This window comes from Patella vulgata, chromosome 7 (genome assembly GCF_932274485.2).
Source record: "Patella vulgata chromosome 7, xgPatVulg1.2, whole genome shotgun sequence".
Classification (NCBI taxonomy): Eukaryota; Metazoa; Mollusca; class Gastropoda; family Patellidae; genus Patella; species Patella vulgata.
In genome coordinates, this window is record NC_065885.2 from 61,092,563 (window position 1) to 61,113,804 (window position 21,242).

The 21,242-nt window shown below is 39.9% G+C and overlaps 1 protein-coding gene across 2 annotated transcripts in view; it reads left to right on the forward strand.

Annotated features, from left to right (window-relative positions):
- Positions 1-1,584: 1,584 nt before the first annotated feature.
- Positions 1,585-21,242, forward strand: part of LOC126827522 (uncharacterized) — an 86,921-nt gene continuing 67,263 nt past the window's right edge. The window contains exons 1-2 of one of the 2 annotated variants that reach the window (XM_050556960.2): positions 1,585-1,666; positions 19,749-19,932. In XM_050556960.2, coding sequence (XP_050412917.2) covers positions 19,839-19,932 — 94 coding nt within the window. In that variant the 5' untranslated portion in view covers positions 1,585-1,666; positions 19,749-19,838. Of the gene's footprint in view, positions 1,667-15,665; positions 15,765-19,748; positions 19,933-21,242 lie in introns of those variants that run through there. The other variant, XM_050556958.2, reaches the window with a different exon arrangement.

Consider the following 21,242-nt stretch of genomic DNA (forward strand, 5'->3'; position numbering starts at 1 on the left):
TACTCCTTGTCATGTACAACCGCAACGGGGGAATCGAAACCACGCCAGTCGACTCAATGACAGACCTTATTGTACAAAACGCACGCACTAAACATTCAGCAATCCAACCATGCTCGTTTCGTATGAAATGAAATGAATTGAAATGGGGTTTAACGTCCTACTGTTCTGCTCCGAGCTGCGGTAATGAAGACGGGCATACGACAGACAGTGTGCTATGGGGGAAATTTTGCCTGGACAGCGGCACTACGGCCTACTCTTATATTGAATTCCAACTGTCAAGGGATCTTTTACGTGCACGCCAATGTGTACACGGGATCTCGGTTTTTCGTCCCATCCGAACGACTAGACACCCGACCTCACCGGAAAATCAGGATGAACTTTCTCGGTCAATGCAGGGATCGAACACCCGACCTCCAGGCTAGCAAGCCAGCGTCTTACCCACTTAGCCACCGTGATCCCCCGTTTCATAGGAGATGTAGGGAGAATGACGCAGTATATTCAAAGGGTCACTGATCTCAATAGATTTTAAGTTACCCTATTGTCACTGAAAATATTCATGTATCAGGATCGAAAGACCAGACTCATCTAAAGTATTCTTTCTACATTCTGATTTTCGAACAAGAATTAATATATGAAAGTGGCCACTGCGCATGTATCTGACTCTCAACTTCCCAGACGAGAGTCGCCGTAAAAGCCAGAGCGACAAAAAGGTCACTGAAAAAAGGCGCCGATATCGTTACGTTAAGTTGACAGGCTTGACATGGCGTGCACGTTAAATAATCCTTGACGAGCCACTAGCTAGCGGGGGGGGGGGGGCGTCCACTGGAAAGGGCGCCAAAGGCGTCCATTGGGGAACTGATTCTTTCCCCAACGGGCAAAGGCACCATTGGGTGCGCCGATATTTTCCAGGGGAGACTGCTGTCCCTCTTGCCCCCACCCCTCCATCCCGATTGCTACGGGCCTGCTTGATAGTTGGAATTCGATGAATTTTTTCCCATGGCATCTCACGTGGAATAATTCCGTCGCCATTATAGCTCTGTTGATGCAGGAAAATAGTACGATAAACTCCATTTCAATTACGGGGGTTGGATGGCCGAATGGTTAGCACATGCGCGCTGTATCATAAGGCCTGTCACTGAGTCAACCGAACTGACATGGTTTCGAATCCCCGGTTGTACGTGACAAGGAGTAGGGTCGCCTGTCCAACCTCGTGGGTTTTCTCCAGGTCCTCCGGTTTTCTCCCACTGCTAAAGACCCCTACGCGCAAGCAACTTATTGAAATAAAATTAAACCATATGTTAGTCCCGAAATGACCTAGTTTGTGTCAAGTGGACGTTAAACCCCATCTCTCTCTCTCTCTCTCTCTCTTCTCTCTCTCTCTCTCTCTCTCTCTCTCTCTGTCATTAATGTAGACAATCAACCAGTAGGCTAGCACACAGCAGTGTGTTGTATACTGCTTGCTGATTTCTACATCTTAAATACAAGTATTGATCTGCTCCTACCTGTGTGTGTCACTGGTCGACATAGCTGCGTGATAGAATCTGGGTTACTGGAATACACAACCAGGGAATATACACATAACCACTGGTTAATATACTGTGGTGTATATCTGTATATCTACCAGCGATTATCAATAATATATACCTGGGATTATCTATCTGTACAGGTAAGACATATGTTTATTATATTATCAACAGGTATATTGATATCAGCAGGGTTGTTTTACCTTTTAAGACGAATCCGATAGGTAAATAATATTAATAAGCAAAACGGAAAGCAAGAATTATTCCAGTAAAAATAACGTGGGTGTGATACCATACTAATGTATACCACATACACTGATTGTCGGGTTTCAAAGCTGTGAATTGATTTTAAATTTGCTCATTTAATTATGGTGACCATATATATATATATATATATATATATATAGAGAGAGAGAGAGAGAGAGAGAGAGAGAGAAATGGGGTTTAACGTCCACTCGATACAAACTAGGTCATTTCGGGACTAACACATCGTTCAATTTTATTTCAATAATTGGCTTCTGCGTAGGGGTCTTTAGCAGTGGGGGGAAACCGGAGGACCTGGAGAAAACCCACCAGGTTGGACAGGTGACCACCCTACTCCATGTCACGTGTACAACCGGGGAATCGAAACCACGCCAGTTGACTCAATGAAAGACCTTATGATTCGGGAAGCACGTGCTAACCATTCGACCATCCAAACCCCGGCGACCATATATGTTGCTATGTTTAATTATTGTGACACGATTTAAAGAAAAATCTGGAAGTTCACGATCAAAATGTAAGGGGTTCTTCTAGGCTAAATGGTCTAAAACATTGTCCCCATTACTTATTGGTATGTTATCAACTATGTACACGGTTGGTGCTAAATGATAAGGCCAGCTCAGTTTTTCGTCATTGGTCAAATGTAAACAGTACTAGCGCTAATCCCAACCCTAACCCTAACCCTGGACCTAGCCTCAATGCTTACCCTTACCCTAACCTACAATCCCACCAACAATCACGTGCCCTAACCTTATTTACATCTCAGCGACCTTGACAAAAATTGAGCTGGCCTTAAGAAAATGATTTAGCCCAACGAACACCGTGAGAACGTAATTATGTGTGATAAGTTATAAGAAAAGCCTTCTGAAACGATGTTTGCTATCTCCGTCGGCAATACTGCACTGCATTGTGTAAATTATACCTAAGCCAATTGGAATGTTTCTTTAAACGTCAAGGAATTGTATAAAAACTATTTATAGACTATTACAGTGCATTGCAGGAAGCTAACAAACGTCATTTATGACACGAGACATAAGGGAGGCAATCCAGATTTTAAAATATGAGACAGACCACCATTAAATTTCACCATCTCGTCTATTTATAGCAAATCTTTCTCTGTGTCTTTTGTCCCCTTTTGCATGCCCATTGTACTTGATTTTTTGGTCTGGAATGGACGAAGAGGGTTTGAATTAACATTTTCCGTCAGGTTTTGGTAAATATTCATGATTTTGAGGCGGAATGATTAAGGGATTATCAGGTTGGTTACGGTGATATGTATAGCAACTAGTTACATGTCTTTAGTATGTCTCTTTAAGTTTGTGTATCTCAAAATTTTGGTGGTCAACCTCATACAAATTTTAGTGCAACGACATGAACATGTGTTAGTCTGTTTGTGGGGAAAAGTTGGAGGTGGGCAAAGAGGCCAGAATTAACATTGAAGTCAATGGGTAAATTATTGGTGGTCTGACTCCAAAAGGACCGACGTGTTCGTCTATTTATAGCAATTCTATTCTGCCAATATGTTACTATTCTTCCTTGCTGCATTGACATTTCTGTTGATATTTTGGTCTGGAATCGAATAATTAAAGGGTTGCGTGTACAGTGTCTGTCGAATTCTGAAAGTAAATAGACTGGAATTAAGGAAGTCATTACAAATTTACATCACAGCGTATAAATTCCTTTGAAATTAGGGGAGTTGGATGGCCGAATGGTCACTGAGTTATCTGTCGTGGTTTCGATTCCCCGTTGTACGTGACAAGGAATATTGTCGCCTATCCAACCTCGTGGATTTTCTCCGTGTGCTCTGGATTCCTCCCACGCGCAAGCGAATTATTGAAATAAAATTGAATAATATGTTGGTTCTGAAATGATCTAGTTTGTGTCGAGTGGACGTTAAACCCCATTTATCTCTCTCTCTCTCTCTCTCTCTCTCCCTCTCTCTCCCTCTCTTCCCCTTTGACCTCACATCGAGTTCACGAGGCATTCTCAGATTTGAGTTGAGGATTTTATTTAACTTATGAGAAATAAGTTTGGTCCAGAATCACAAAACTTTTCTCATAGTTTCTTATTGGTGTATTTGAAACATTCAAACAAAATAAGTTTTATAGCGGGCTATATTTTATTTAAGATAATGTGAACAATTTTGTGTAAATCCTTAAACATACATTATGCAAGAGCTAAATCTGTCTATTGCAGGTCTTTTTTTAGGCCTGAAATGTTATCTAAATTATTAATTAGACATTAATTAACTTATCCAGACCATAATCAACTCTAGATGGCATCGCTAGCCTGCGATCTTAAGTGGATTGTGAGCCGATTTACTGCATAACTTTCCTTCTCGATTCAACGATTAAATAGATAATTGAGACTATGCTGTTTATCGTACTGACTTTAATAATGATGACCGAGGCTAGGCAGAAATTTCAATCGCTTAGTTTTCGGTTCATAGTGGATCAATTTGAATGAAATTTTCAGCAAATTGCCTTTACGTTATCTAGTTTTTAACTATTATATTGAGAACTACTAACTCGTTATCGAATCTCCCATAATGTATCTTTAAGTCTGAGAATGAATTGTGATCTCGGGGCCAGGTGTAGTAAAACAATTAAGACGGCCAACTCCGTTCAATATTTTTATCAGATGAGTGTAACGTGTTGGGATCATGTGCTTTTAAAGATTAAGATCATCGGAATGTTCAAAGTATCGTTATAGGCCTATGAATAGCATGGAATTAACATTGAAGTCTACGGGGAGAGAATTACCATAACAACCCGATTAAAATACAGATTTATATTTCGTTTCGTTTTTTTTTTATACTTTCGATGACCTACACTACCACTCGGCAAACCTCGGCAGATTCCGGTACCCTACATCTAACCTCGGCTGTATGATAGTAATTGATATGTACCTACGCCCATACATTTGCGATGCGGCTACCGGTTTACTTTAACAGGAAAACGTGCCGCTTTTACAAAAAAGTCCCAAAATGGCGTCTTTTGTCGAGTGTATATAACTAAACGAGCAAATTCCCCAAACCCAATGCCAAACTTGACGTTTGTTGATATAATACACTCTCCACAGAAATCTCATGGGCGCAGCCATTTTTCATCCGGGACCTTTAAAATAGTTCCAATATGGCGGAATTCGTCATACAGCCGAGATTAGATGCGTAGAATCTGTCGAGGTTTGCCGAGTGCTACACTACATGAAGATCTGGCCGATTGCAGTGATAGGTCACGTCAGAGGTCATACGAGCGGCTTTTGACCTTTTGATGTCAGGCATTGATTAATCTACCAGCGTTGACGTTTCTAGTGGTTTAAGCACAGTACGTCAAGAACTCGCCGTAACAGATCGTGCAGAACGCGGTTTATAAAACAACTCTTCCAGATACTTGTGTAGGAAAGACAAGTAAAACAAAATTTTGAACTATAAAAAACGAAACGAAATAGGATCTGTCTTTTAACCAGATTGGATCTTAAACTCCATTTCATTTCATGTAATGTAATGTGTGATATGTTATAATATGTTTATGAAGTTATTGTAATGTGTGATATGTTATAATATGTTTATGAAGTTATTGTAATGTGTTTTAATCAGATTGAATCCAAAAAGGTAAATGTTAAACTCTTGATATCGTAGATGTTTTAGAAATATTCTTTAATATCTCGCGAGCTTGTTACGAGATGTATCCTGGAGCATTTTTAACGAACCGAAACAGTGTTTAATGGTTTGCATCCATAACACCAGGGAAATGTTTATCCTTTCGGAGAATTTACCTAGAAAATAATGCCCAGTCTAATAAAAATCAGGTCACCCTAAAGGTCCAAGAACGCGCTTAAGGGGTGCGTGTTCTTGTAGATACCTAGTGTTCGTTTCTATTATTAACCATTTGTCTACCTCGTCTGACGTCACCATTTACGATGCATGGCAAAGGTGCTAGTTAGAAGATCACGATCGACCACGTCAGTCATAGTCTCGGTCACCCAGAAACTCCTAGTCTTCAACGTACGGAGAATATTTATCTGGATGATAGAGACTACGTCAGCCAGGGGATATCGTTAGATCAGCATCCAGCGCATGCCAATAAAATCATAAAAAGCGTAAAAGAAATACAAATATAATTCTCGTTGTAATCTCACAGGTGTTCGGAGAACCGATTATTAAACTGGGAAAATGAAACCGGGATAAACGTATAACAGTGTGCTATGAGAAGAGAATTTTGCTCGGGCCGTTATAGCATAATGCAGTGTTATGTGTCGCTGGTTAGTTGTGTAAAGTCAACATGCCAAAACTCCCCACATCCAACGTGTGACGCATACACTCTTCTCTAATATAGATTATTAATTAGACATTAATTGACTTATCCATACCATAATCAACTCTCGATGTCGTCGCTAGGCTGCGATATTTACTGGATTCGAATCGGATTTGCTGCTCAAAGCTCATTGGATGATTTAATCCAAAAATGGATAACCGAGACTATGTATTTTATCGTACCGACTTTAGTAATGATGATCGAGGCTAGGCCTAAAATTCAAAAGCTAACATCTCGATTCAGGGTGGACCACTCTGACTGAAATTTTCTGCAAATACCTTTTACATTATCTAGTTTTTAAGAGTGTATCCGCGAGAAGACCATGCAAAAATCGCAAAAAGTGCTAAGATGGGGGGGTCGAAAGTTTTTGATCAAACTTATGGTATGACACCCCCTAGGGGCAAGAGGTAACATGCTGAAGTGGTTACAGTCTGATGTCGCTCTAAAGGACTGTACAGGAATTATTCATTTTATGGGTAAAATTGCGGTTTTCACATGTGTATTTATCACCTTTTTTAAGCACAGACTGCATTCTATGGTGGAATAGCAACCTTCTAATTTTGACCCTGTCTGATAAAGCGGGTGGTCAACTTCTACCCCAGCACTAATTTGAAAAAAAAATCAGTACATACTAATTTTGTGTGGACTTGTTCTAGGGTACCATATTCACATTGTCCTTATAGTGCAGAAAACGATACACTGTAACTTTTTCTTTCATACTTATTGAAAAGTGCTAAAAATAAGCTTTTGTGATACATTTTTTTGCAAATTTAATTAGAGAAATAAATTTTTTGACTTTTATACGTTTTCATCATATCCATAGCCATTATTTGTACCATGTTGTATTCTATATAAGTGTGTATTTGTATTTATTGTATATTTGGTATTGTCGTATTGTCCCTTTAACATATTTGTTGTATTGTCTCTTTAAGATTTCATTTTCAAACAAGTTACCGAAAATGGCTACAAAATGTTTAATTTCAGAGCATGTTTCCACTATTCATTTTGGGACACATCCACTGATTTCTACAATACAGAAATGTGGAAGCTTAAATATTAACGGCAACGAAGCCTAATTGCGTCGAAGTGGGTGACATAGAACAGTGTAGTAAGGTAGCTACAGCTCTCGGGCACCGTCAGCTGCACCTTCAGAGCCGGATTTAGAATAAGAGAGGCCCTAGGCAAACCCCCTGAACAGGGCCCACGACATGGACCTTGGGGCCCTGGGACAAGCAACTCCGTGAGAGGGTGGGTCGGGGGAAGTCATGCGGTTGGTGGTTCGAATCTCACTTTTAGGGGAATTTTACATTTTCGTTGGATTTTTTTATTTAAAATAATGTCTATTTGAGAGTAATGGATATGTTTGTTAAGATTGAGCACGTCGTGGAAGGTCGTGGACAACTGCAGAAGTCAATTCCCGTTGACGCCAGATGAGCCATGAACGATTACAGGCCTTTGAAAGTATTTTTTTTTTCAAGATATTTTTATAAAACAGATACTAATGTATTTTAGGGCTGGTAGTAAACACCATATGAATGAAAAGGAAAATAAATTGTTAGGTTTTTTTTATCTACTACGGTTAATTATCTCCAAAATAGGGAAATTACAGGTTCATTTCATGGGTTATTGTTTCCTTTACCTAGTTTTTGTCAAGTCGATTCCGGTCATTTTTATTTTTTGTATCAAATGTTGGGAGGTTGCTTGTTCACGTGAGCATAAATTTTTTAAACCCACCCCATGAAAGAAGTAGCTATAGGGCGTCAAACTTTGGGTGACGAAAAATGGGGAATTTAGACAGGCTTTGATACCCAGTCCGTAAACAGATCTCGTTCGCCAGAATCGTCTAAAGTTAATATTGTGGTAACAGCACTGAGTCATCGATAAACTGTGTGAGTTTGGTCTTTCTGCTACGTATAGTAAAGGTGTAAGGACTTGCCAAAGTTGGTATTTGAGAAAAGACAGATTTTGGCAATTTCACCATATGAAAAATGTTTTTTCAATTTTCTCATACAGGAATTGAAAGATTTATCTAATATTGCACATTTATGTGTTTTGGGACTATCCCAACTTATAAACCAAATTTGGTCAAAATCTGTGATTGAAGCCTTAGCACCTTCTGCATGGTTTTCTCGCGGACACGCTCTTAACTATTATAGTGAGAAGTACCAGCTTATTATCTGATCTCCCATAATGTATCTTTAATTCATTTCTAATTTCCGTGGGTTATGTTTGTTAGCAAATTAACACAGTATTCTAGAAATGGTACTGAACTGTTGAAATTGTTAATTTTTTTCGTGTTAAGTTAGTTAGTGCAGAAAAGTAGGACATTGATATTTATGGAATCAGTCATTCACATTTGGGAGCCACGTTGGCTAAGTTGGTAAGACGCTAGCTCGCAAGCCTAGAGGTGGCGTGTTAGATCCCTGCATTGGCCAAGAAAGTTCATCGGGATTTTCCGACGTGGTTTCACCTTGTCAGTGAGGATGGACGGCCTGACAAAGACAGCTGTCTAGTCGTTCGGACGGAAAGAAAAACCGAGGTCCCATGTATACATTGGCGCGCACGTAAAAGATCCCATGGCAGTTGGAATTCGATACAAGAGTAGGCTATAGTGCCGCTAACCCGGGCAAAATGTCCCTCTTACCAAACTGTATGGCGTATGTCTGTCTTCATTAACCCAGTTATGTAGTAGAACATTTACGAAGCGAAACGGAAGAAAGGATAAATATTTAAGGAAGACAACTATATTTACCATTGCTATCAATATATGAACAGAACACCTGCCTCTACCAGGTAACAATAATAAATGTTAAGTATGTATATAGTGTAATTGTAAACTACAACAGGTGTGATAAATATAAAGGTGAGCGTTGTAAACTGTTTGTAGTTTTTATATGATGATTTATATAACTGTACTATATTACTATTAAGTTTCAATATAAACAAATCGCTGTGTAGTTAACAGAATTTCTCACTTGCCCCCTACCACCTCCGGATTTCTAGTAGGACAAAAATAACACGAAACGTATGTTTTTAACCTTTGATAGGAGAGGAGTGACGTTTAGCGGAGAGGGAGAAAAGATGGTTTAACGTCCACTCGAGACAAACTAGGTCATTTCGTGACTAACATATTGTTCAATTTTATTTCTATAATTCGCTTGGGCCTAGGGGTTTTTAGCAGTGGGAGGAAACCGGAGGACCCTGAGAAAACCCACGAGTTTAGACAGGCGACCGTACTCCTTGTCACGTACAACCGGGGAACAAAACCACGCCAGTTGACTCAATGACAGACCTTATGATACAACGCACAGGCGCTAACCATTCGGCTATCCAACCCCTTTGACATTTAGCGCCTGGTTGGCCCAAGTAATACTTTAATTTTTAACAAGATGTTTTGTACAGTTTCATTTTGGTGGTGGTGGGGGTGGGGGTATCTGACATCTCATCTCAATCTGTTTCACAGTGTATTACGAAAGTCGTCTAATATCTCTGTAAAAGATGACTCTCTTCAACACATGACGTCATATCACGCGGCGTCAATCATCGGCTCAATGGCGAGTGCATTGTTTACATAAGACGTTACTGATTCGAGCAGAATGGCGCCTTTTACTCATTTTAATAAGCATTTACAATAAAATAGAAAATAATTTTTACCTACAAATACTTCAAACGTCTTTATTTATTTTTCTAATACATAAAAAAAATGTTTTAGAATTTAATTTGTCGGGGGGAAAAAGTTAATATTTATGGCTTATTAAGTCGCATCGATATCATCCTTATCAGTGATTGTCGAGGCCTAGCGAATATATACTGCGGATCAGTTTGGTCGGGAGTAGAAAGAACAGTATCGTAGAAGTAATGTTATTGTTGAAGTGTTGATGTGTCGATGTACCACATGTTTGCTTGTTGTAGGATTCAAGCTTCTAGTTTATTGATCTGTATAAAAAATATATTCTACGTTAAAAATAATTCATTGTATTTATCCACACAGTCAACAGTTTGCTTTGTTCGTTGTATGGATGATTTGTGTAGTTTCAACATAGGCCATGAGTTCATTATTATTACCATTCATTAACGGATAAATCATAATTTCTGTGACGAATCTGCATACGAAGACAGTATGTGAGAGATTTGATTTTAATTATGTGCAGTGGTAAGTTATTTTAGTTTGACTGTGTGTTTCCCCTTGTAGTGATGCAGGACGGAGGGCCCTGACAAGGACAGCTGTCTAGTCGTTCGGAAGAGACGAAAAACCGAGGTCCCGTGTATACATTTGTGTGCACGTAAAAGTTCCCTTGGTAGTTGGAATTTGATATAAGAGCAGGTTCCGCTGTCCGGGCAAAATTTCTCTCATAGCACACTGTATGGCGTATGCCTGTATTCATTAGCCCAGTCGGGGCAGAACAGTAGGACGTTAAACCCCATTTCATTTCATCTTGTGTTTAATTTCTTGTGCTATTCTGGTTTTTGCTGAATTAGTATACTTTTTTCCATTCTTTTCTTTTGTTTAATGTTTATCTGTTGTGCTGTTCTGTATTTGGTTTATTTTTACCTTTTGTACGGCTCTGTTTTTTGTTTGTTTTGTGTGGGTTTATTTTTGTTTATGTTTAGCTTTTGTGCTATTTTATTTGTATATTTAGTGCTGTTCTGTTTCTTATTTAATTTGTATATGTTGTAGTGTTCTGTTTCGTGTTGTTCTGTTTTTTGTTTTATTTGTGTTTGCTGTGCTCTTCTGTTTCTTGTTTAGTTGGTATTTGTTGACCCCCTCGATGTTTAATAGATAACGCGATCTCCAATCCGACAATGCTTAATAGATAACGCGATCTCCACCCCTCCAATGTTTAATAGATAACGCGATCTCCACCCCCCCAATATTTAATAGATAACGCGATCTCCACCCCGACAATGTTTAATAGATAACGCGAACTCCACTGTTTAATAGATAACGCGAACTCCACCCCTCCAATGTTTAATAGATAACGCGATCTCCACCCCTCCAGTATTTAATAGATAACGCGATCTCCACCCCGACAATGTTTAATAGATAACGCGAACTCCACTGTTTAATAGATAACGCGATCTCCACCCCTCCAATGTTTAATAGATAACGCGATCTCCACCCCTCCAATGTTTAAAAGACACTGTTATATTTAACGCAGTGAACAGCAAAAGTAAGATATTGAGTAAAAACTTGATTCGTGAGATATTGATCAAATGAATTCCAGAAATTCTTTTGGTATCGATCTGACGGACAGGTAAACGTTCGAGTCCAACTATATTTATATACGCATACATAACATATATAACAACAGGTAAAGGGTATAGTGTCGAGTAGAAGCTAAGCTCTCTCTCTCTCTCTCTCTCTCTCTCTCTCTTTCGGTGTAAGGAGAGATAGAGAGAGAGAGAGAGAGAGAGAGAGAGAGAGAGAGAGACATGAGGTTTAACGTCCATTCGACACAAACTAGGTCATTTCGGGACTAACATATGGTTTAATATATTTATTTCAATAAAGCGCTTGCACGTACAGGTCTTTACCAGTGGGAGGAAACCGAAGGACCCGGAGAAACCCCACGAGGTTGGACAGGCGACCCTACTCCTTGTCACGTTCGGTGAATAGGACGTTGGCTCGATCCCTACGTTGACCGAGAAAATTCATCGGTTTTTTCGGCGTGCCCCCCCCCCTTTTCAGTGGTGCGTGGTGCAGGACGGAGGGCCCCTTAAGGGACAACTATAGTCATTCCGTTCGGATGAGACGAAAAACCGAGGTATCGTGTACACATTGGCTTGTACGTAAAACAACCCTTGATAGATGGAATACGAAAAAGTTTAGGCCGTATTACGAGTTATGTACCGTTTTATGGAAAAGGTAATATTTCACCGAGGGCGACCCAAGGCGCTCTGCTAATAAGTCGAACTAAATGAGACGGGTGACGTTCTACAGTAGAAGGAACTGGCGTGGGGCCAGCTCGCCTCGGCTTCTACAGTCAAGAGAACATTAGACTACATTATACGCAGTTATCTCTCTTGGATGTGTTGTCAATCATTACTAGATTAACATACATTACTTGCTCACTGTGAGTATACCGGAGCACCCGGAAATCCTACGCACAAGATAGAAACCACGAGCCACAAAGATAGAAAACACGACTTACAACGATTGGAAACCACGAGCCACAACGATATGAAAACACGACCCACAGAGATAGAAAACACGGCCATTTGCATCGTTGACAAACAAAATCCAAATTTTAACTGGAAGGTATAAGATATATATAAATATGTAAATAATTATTTTACTATGTAAGTAAGAAGGTACTTACTGGGATAAGAATATTAGCTTGTGTATAATATTGTAGACTTCTGCATCATAAGTATGAATACTGTTTGAACTAGGGGATCACGTGGCTAAGTGGGTAAGACGCTAGCTCGCTAGCCTGGAGGTCGGGTGTTCGATCCCTGCATTGGCCGAGAAAGTTCATCCAGATTTTCCGGCGTGGTTCTCCCTTGTCAGTGATGCAGGACGGAGGGGCTGACAAGGAAAGCTGTCTAGTCGTTCGGATGGGACGAAAAACCGAGGCCCCGTGTACACATTGGCGTGCACGTAAAAGATCCCTTGGCAGTTGGAATTCGATATAAGAGTAGGCCGTAGTGCCGCTGTCTGGGCAAAATTTCCCTCATAACACACTGTATGGCGTATGCCCGTCTTCATTAGCCCAGTTTAGGAGCAGAACAGTAGGACGTTAAACCCCATTTCATTTCATTTCATTTCATTTCTGTTTGAACTAATGTATATCAGAGCGAGTACGTGTGATTTAGCTTAGATTTCATCTACAGGCATGGGGGGGGGGGGGGGTCGATGGCTGAATGGTTAGCGTGTGCTCGCTCTATCATAAGGTCTGTCATTAAGTCAACTGGCGTGGTTTCGATTCCCCGGTTGTACGTGACAAGGAGCAGGGTCCCCTGTCCAACCTCGTGGGTTTTCACCGGGTCCTCCGGTTTCCTCCCACTGCTAAAGACCCCTATTCGCAAGCGAATTATTGAAATAAAAATTTTAAAAAAACATATGTTAGTCCCGGAATGACCTAGTTTGTGTCGAGTGGACGTTAAACCCGAGTTTCTCTCTCTCTCTCTGTTTGAACTAATGTATGGAAGAGCGAGTACGTGTGATTTAGCTTTGATTTCATCTATAGGCATTTCATTAATGTGTTTGTTTAACACATGTTAGACTTGCCTTTGTTGTTTATCTCTGAATAGACTTGAATAGTCCATTACATTTTGTATATTAAAAGGCACGACACTGCCCTTATAATCAAGGTGGTGGAGGTGACGAGTGGTCTTCCTCACCCACCCATCCCCGGCTAAATCTATTTGTTAAGGTCAGCTCAATTTCCGTCAAGGTCGCCGAGATGTAAATAACGTTAAGGCACGTGATTGTTGGTGAGATTGTAGGTTAGGGTAAGCATTTGGAATGAATGAATGAATGAAATGGGGTTTAACGTCCTACTGTTCTGCTCCTAACCTGGGCTAATGAAGACGGGCATACGCCATACAGTGTGTTATGAGGGAAATTTTGCCCGGGCAGCGGCGCTACGGCCTACTCTTATATCGAATTCCAACTGCAAAGGGGTCTTTTACGTGCACGCCAATAGGTACACGGGACAGCTGTCCTTGTCAGGCCCTCCGTCCTGCATCACTGACAAAGGGAAACCACGCCGGAAAATCGGGATGAACAGCCGACCTCCGGGCTAGCGAGCAAGCGTCTTACCCACTTAGCCACGTGATCCCGTAAGCATTTGGGCTAGCTCTGTTTACATCTGGTGACTTTTGACCAAACTTGAAGTTGATCTGGCCTTATCAAATAGATCTAACTACCCATCCCCACCTTATGCCGAACTAGCCGCACAATACTAGATCTTTGTACGATCTGGAAAATATATCTTTCCCTGTTTATACCCACAATTCTAACCCTAACCCTTCAGAATAGTTTTACCTACAATCCAGCTTCAATTTGTACGTTTGACATGTGATTTGTAAACCTAACCCGAACCCTAACCCTAGAGAAAGATATTTTCCAGAGCCTCTTAAGCACGTCTGGCACTTCCGGCAAGTTACCCAGGAAACATGAATCTACTATAACACCCTCGGTAGTGCGAATGAACGGCATATTTGACATGTAGCCCGGTATGGTTAAAGATACATTATGGGAGATTCGATAACGCTATAATAGTTAAAAACTTGAAAATGGAAAGGCAATTTGATGAAAATTTCAGTCAAATTGATCCACTATGAACCGAGATTTTAGCGATTGAATATCGGAGATAGCCTCGATCATCATTACTAGAGTCGGTAGGATAAAAAGCATACTCTCGATTATACATTTTTTGATTTAATTATGAATTGAAGTCGAACAGCAAATCGGTACGTAATCCAATAAACATCGCGAACTTGCGATGCCATCGAGAGTTGATTATGGTCTGGATAAGTTAATTAATGTCTAATTAATAATTTAGATGAAATTTCAGGCCTAATGAAAGACCTGCAAAAGGCAGATTTAGCTCTTGCATAATGTATGTTGAATACATGTAATTCGATCTTATTATAAATTGAATGGAAATAGGAATATGTGTAGATTTATTATATTGATCCATGCATGTAATAACAATGGTACAACCTGTTACCACCCTCTTTTGTTACGGTCTTGTGTACATGTCACAGCCTTAAAAGGCGTTCGCCCATTTAGTTAAATGGGAGCAAGTGTGAGGATTTACATGGACGAATGGTTCAGAAGGTTGTCATTTAGTCAAGTGGCGTGGTTTCGATTCCCGTGACAAGGAGTAGGGTCTCCTGTCCGACCTCCTGGGTTTCTCCGGGTCCTCCGGCTGCCTTCCACTGCTAAAGATTCCTACGCACAAGCGAATAATTGAAATAAATCCGAACCATATGTTAGTCGCGAAGTGACATAGTATGTGTCGATTGGACGTTAAACTCTCTCTCTCTCTGAGGGGTTGGGTGGCTAAATGGTTAGCGTGCTCGCGCTGTACCATAAAGTCTGTCATTGAGTCGACTGGCGTGGTTTCGAATTCCCGGTTGTACGTGACAAGGAGTAGGGTCGCCTGTCCAGCCTCGTGGGTTTTCTCCGGGTCCTCCGGTTTCCTCCCACTGCTAAAGACCCCTACGCGCAAGCGAATTATTGAAATAAAATTAAACCATATGTTAGTCCCGGAATGACCTAGTTTGTGTCGAGTGGACGTTAAACCCCATTTCTCTCTCTCTCTCTCTTCTCTCTCTCTCGTATTATGTTTTATATTTAAACAAGGTGTACCCTTTATTATGAGAGCGCGCTAATGTGTAATAATAAAAATCAATGGATAGGTCTTGTTTCAAATATAACATTAACTAGGTCGCCCTTAACTTTTAAATACTAGGAAGGAAACTAGACAAGACGTTTTTAATCATAAAGATAATTTTATTCTTTGTGAAAAGCAAGCAGGAAGGCGAGTAGGCTAGAGGTCTTTAATTGTTAAGATAAGTGTATTCATTGTGAAGAGCAAGGGAGAAGGTGATTAATCAACATATGTTTGGTGATACAGTTAGTATCTTTGTTAAGATATATAGTCAGCTTTAACTCAGTCTGTTGGTTTCTTTGTTCAACAGCTGAATCAGAGTAAGACAATTTATTTCATTAAATATCGTTGATTTTTTGTTTGCTATCAGAGAGAGAGGGATAGAGAGAGAGAGAGAGAGAGAGAGAGGGAGAGGGGGGAGAGAGTTTAACGTCAACTGGACACAAGATAGGTCATTTCGGGGCTAACCTATTTTTCAATTTATTTTAATAATTCGCTTGCGCGTAGTGGTCTTTAGCATTGGGGGGAAACCGGATAATCCGGAGAAAACCCACGATGTTAAATAGACGACTCTACTCCTTGTCACGTACAACCGGGGAATCGAAACCACGCCAGTTGACTCAATGACAGACCTTATGTTCACCCGAGGCCCAAATTCGATGTGGGAGGAGGGGGGGGGGGGTGAATGCGGCGACAAAACGTGATTCGCCCAGGACCCAGGCACAATTCGCTGGTTAATTTGATAATTGGGGATAGAACGCTGCGACGAATCGTGATGGGCAAACATACATACATACATCTTTGTTTTTATATAGATAATTTAAAATAACAATGATCGAGTGGATTGAAACATTTCATTCATTTTTCATTCATGTATATACATGTACATGTACACCTTTACGCATTTGTATTAACTGTGTATATATACAGTAATTACCATTTGTATTAATAGTGTATATATACAGCAAATACCATATGGTTATTCTTCCAGGGTAGGGTTTTTTTCGCCATAAGAGAGAGAGGGAGAGAGAAATGGGGTTTAACGTCCACTCGACACAAACTAGGTCATTTCGGGACTAACATATGGTTTAATTTTATTTCAATAATTCGCTTGCGCGTAGGGGTCTTTAGCAGTGGGAGGAAACCGGAGGACCCGGAGAAAACCCACGAGGCTGGACAGGCGACCCCACTCCTTGTCACGTACAACCGGGGATTCGAAACCATTTCGCCATAAGAAAACATGATATAAGGAATTCCGCGATATTCTCATTTCACGTATATGTAAACATAAACGGTTTATAAGCAAGATAAAGTCCTCGACTTCGGTTATGCTCGGGAAGAAAGACTTCAGAAAAAATCCTCGAAAGAAATACCTCGGCCTCGTGCTTTATCCTACACATAATATTGTTTAAAAAACGTTGTTTTATAGGAGAAGTAGAAACGAAATAAAATGAAATGAAATGGGGTTTAACGTCTTACTGTTCTGCTCCGAACTGGGCCTTTTTTTACGTGCACGCCAATGTGTACACGCGACCTCGGTTTCCGTCCGATCCGAAAGATTAGATAGCTGTCCCTGCCAGGCCCTCTGTCCTGCATCACTGACATGGGGGGAAGCACGCCGAAAAATCTGGATGAACTTTCTCGGACAATGCAGGGATTGAACATCCTACCTCCAGACTAGCGAGCCAGCGCTTTACCCACAAAGAGCCTCAGAAGTAGAAACAATCAATAAAAATGTTCTAAGTTAGGTCAGGCAGGAGAGACGTGTAATTATATTATCTGTTATCTCAATTAATATCAAATCTCATTATTATATTGGACAGTTCCAGTGATAAACTATCGAGAATAGTTTCCTTATAATTAATTAATAAGCAGTAAATGAAATGAAATGAAATGAGGTTTAACGTCTTACTGTTCTGCTCCTAACCTGGGCTAATGAAGACGGGCATACGCCATACAGTGTGCTATGAGGGATATTTTGCCCGGGCATCGGCGCTACGGCCTAAGCAGTAATTGTATTCCATAGAATTGTGACCTGTATACTCTAGTTTTAATTACTAAATGCCATTGAATCATTTTAATTAATAGTAGTCTTTCTGTGTTAAATGGGGAGTGTCTGAGTGAGTAGGAAGCTGGTTCGCTAGTCTGGTGGTTCCGGGTTCGATCCCTGTGTTGGCCGAGAAGGTTCATCGTCAGTGGTGCACGACGGTGGGTCTGACAAGGACAGCTGTCTAGTCGTTCGGATGTGACGAAAAACCGAGTTCCCGCGTACATATTGGCGTGCACGTAAAATATCTCTTGGCAATTGGAATTCGATATTAGAGTAGGCAGTAGCGCTGCTGTCCTGGAAAAACTTCTCGTATGCCCGTCTTCATTAGTATAGTTGGAGCTGAACAGTAGGACGTTAAACCCCATTTTATTTCATTTCTGTGTTGAATGATGACATTGGGAGGAAAGGCCGATAGCGTTTGTGTCACGCTGGTCAGTCGTGTGGTCAAAAGATAGTCAACTACTGTCTGAGTCTTTCTCCAACTAGACAATACGTTTAAAGCAGATCCACTCTAAGGCATGTCTGCCTATTGCGGGTTATTCTTTAGGCATTAAATGTTATCTAAATAATTAAATATACATGAATTAACTAATCCAGACCATAATCAACTCTCGATCTCATCGCTAGTCTGCCATATTTACTGGATTGGAATCCGATCTGCTGCTCAACACTCATTGATGATTGAATCAAAAAAAGGATAATCGAGACTATGGTTTTTTTTTATCGTACCGACTTTAGTAATGATGATTGAAGCTAGGCTTAAAATACAATCGCTAAATTCTCGGTTCAGAGTGGATCAATTTGACTGAAATTTTCAGAGAATTCCCTTTACATTATCTAGTTTTTAACTATCTGATCTTCCATAATGTATCTTTAAGCTCCTTTTAGATACTTGACGTAAGTGGTAAATCGGCCTATTGCAGGTTTTTATTTTAACTATTATTTAGGCATTTATTCACATGACAAGACCATAATCTACTCTCTAGACCGCGAGATTTAAAAAAATAACGTTTTAGTGGATAATAAACCCTTAGTCTCGTTTGTCCAGTCCCATTGCTACGATAATAAACAATCTAAGCTACATCTTCCAACACTCATAACTTCACTCAGAATAAAGTAATTGGAATGCAGTTTTCAATGTATTGATTTTGCATGATGTATTTTTGAGCTACACGTGTATTATGGTCAGACTAGTCAACTCTTTATCTAAATCTTACATAATGTATCTTTAAAAGAAATTGCCCTTAAACACCCACCTGGGATGGAACGGAGACGTTCTTAAGAGAATCATTTACATTTCTAACGCATTTTATTTTTATTATTGACATTACTCCTTGTCACATACAACCGGGGATTCAAAACCACGCCAGTTGAACTCAATGACAGATCTTATGATACAACGAACATGCGCTAACCGTTGCCCCCCCCCCCCCCATCCGCCTCCTGTAATCCCGGGGAACTTTCTCATGCATCACCGGATCAAAATCAGGACCTATTGGTAGGTTATCCAGACGTATAATCACCGAGGTACCGGGGTCGAAATCAGGCCCTACTGGTAGATTATCCTGTCGTTTAATCAACAAGGCCCCGTGGCTCATAATTGATATGTATGCTGCGGTATGATAGACTCGGTTGTCATTTATGCCCTGATTTCTGTCATGCTTCAAAGAGATTTAATTCTTTGATTCGATTTAATTTAGAGATACGGAAAATTGATTACTGTGGTTTAAGAGAAATGCGTGCCCAACATCAATAAAAGTTGTCAGCCATCGGAAAATACCAATAATTGAAAACTGCAATATAGTGTTTACTGCAGGCAAGTTGAGTAATATTTGAGTAAATAAACCAGTGACGTATTATCGATAATCTTGTTTGAGATATAAATTAATGCGAAATGCGTTATTACTAAATAGTTGCATGCTGGCGACTCTGCTAGTAGCTACTGTCAAATCTTTCCAAACTTTTAGACTGGATATCCTGCTCTAAATGGTGTTAGACTTTTTCTTACTTTACCATAGAAATTTATGTGACGTAAGAGAGAGTCTGACGTAGTAGCGTCGAATATCCAGTCTTGCCATACTTTGTGCTACTTGATTTCGCTCCACTGAACTATACGCTGTGCGTGCTTTGATTTTTTCTAAAACACTCAATGTCACTTCTTAAAGTAAACAATGTCTACCTACCAAGTAACTCTGCTAATCCAGGATGAGACGGCCTTACTTTTCATGGATTTTAATTTTAATTTTTTTTTCAGGTTGTGTTTCGAACTCATGTCTAAATAGTTACTCTTTATAATGGATTATTATAACGTCAGTGTTCTGCACGTGCCTAGCTGAAAATCGATATGGGTGCGAACTTTTCTTGTGGATTATTGCCGGCGGATGACTTCAACAATAAACCGTATTACATCATTGAACCTAAAGATGGCAAGGTTGAAGGTAAGAACGAACTAGTTTCATTTGTAATACACGACCGCCACCATGACAACGACAAGTAACACATCCATAAAATAGTTTATAAAGCCTAACAACTGCAACCACAATTTATTTTCTACGGCATCATTCGGAGTAGAAGGGGGTGCTAACCTCTATTCTACTACTAGTACTACTACTACCAGTATGACAACCAAAACACCCATTATTACAACCACGGACACAATCTAGTATATCAACCAAAACACATATTATTATTACAAGCACGTACACGAGGAACCTTCTACTACTAGTACTACTACTACAACTACTACAACACAATCTAGTGTATCAACCAAAACACCCATTATTACTACAAGCACGTACACGAGGAACCTACTACTACTAGTACTACTACTACAACTACTACAACACAATCTAGTATTACAACCAAAACACCCATTATTACTACAATGTACAAGCGCGTACACGAGGAACCTACTACTACTACTAGTACTAGTATTACAACCAGGGGCCTGTTTCACGAAATTCTAACTAAGATAAAATCCAAATTTTAGTAATTTGATTGGATAATATTAGATTGATTTTATTCCGTAGCCAATCAAAATTGAAGTATCTACTAAAATTTAGATTGTATCTTTAGTTAAGATTTCGTGAAACAGGCCCCAGGTCTTATCTAAGGATACCCTGTGAAATCTTGGACTACACATTTAATTAAATATACTTGCACGTATCTTATACATACCGTGTACAAACATTTCATTTATATTATCTAAAACCCTTTTCAAAATACAGAACAACTGTCTAGTGGTTCTGATGGCACAAAAGACCGAGGTCCCGTGTACACATTGGCGTGCACGAACAAGATCCCTTGGCAGTTTTTTACAATAACATTTTGTAACAGTGTTGGATATTAAACTGGGAAATGGATTTTCGGAAATAGCAATTTTTAAATTAATTTCATGGGCGTCGAAGTCTTGTTTTAGGAGCAGTTACCTCCCTTAGACTTTGTTCATGATAATGTAAGAGGCTGGATAATCTAGCCGATGACTGATTATTCTCAAACAACCCGTGTTCGTAGAATATTTGTCTGGGCGATAGAGACTACTTATCCATTAGATTAAGATCTGAAAATAGCAAAAACAATTCGTTGAGATCAAAATATCTAAAACATGTTACTAAAATAATATGTTTATTAAAAAACCGGTGGTTATATGTTTCCCAGATGTCGGAGCAGTCGCGATGAAGGGTGTGTTCTGTTAAAAACACAGTACATGGTTTTTATTTGGTTTATTTATCTTTTAACAGATATTTGA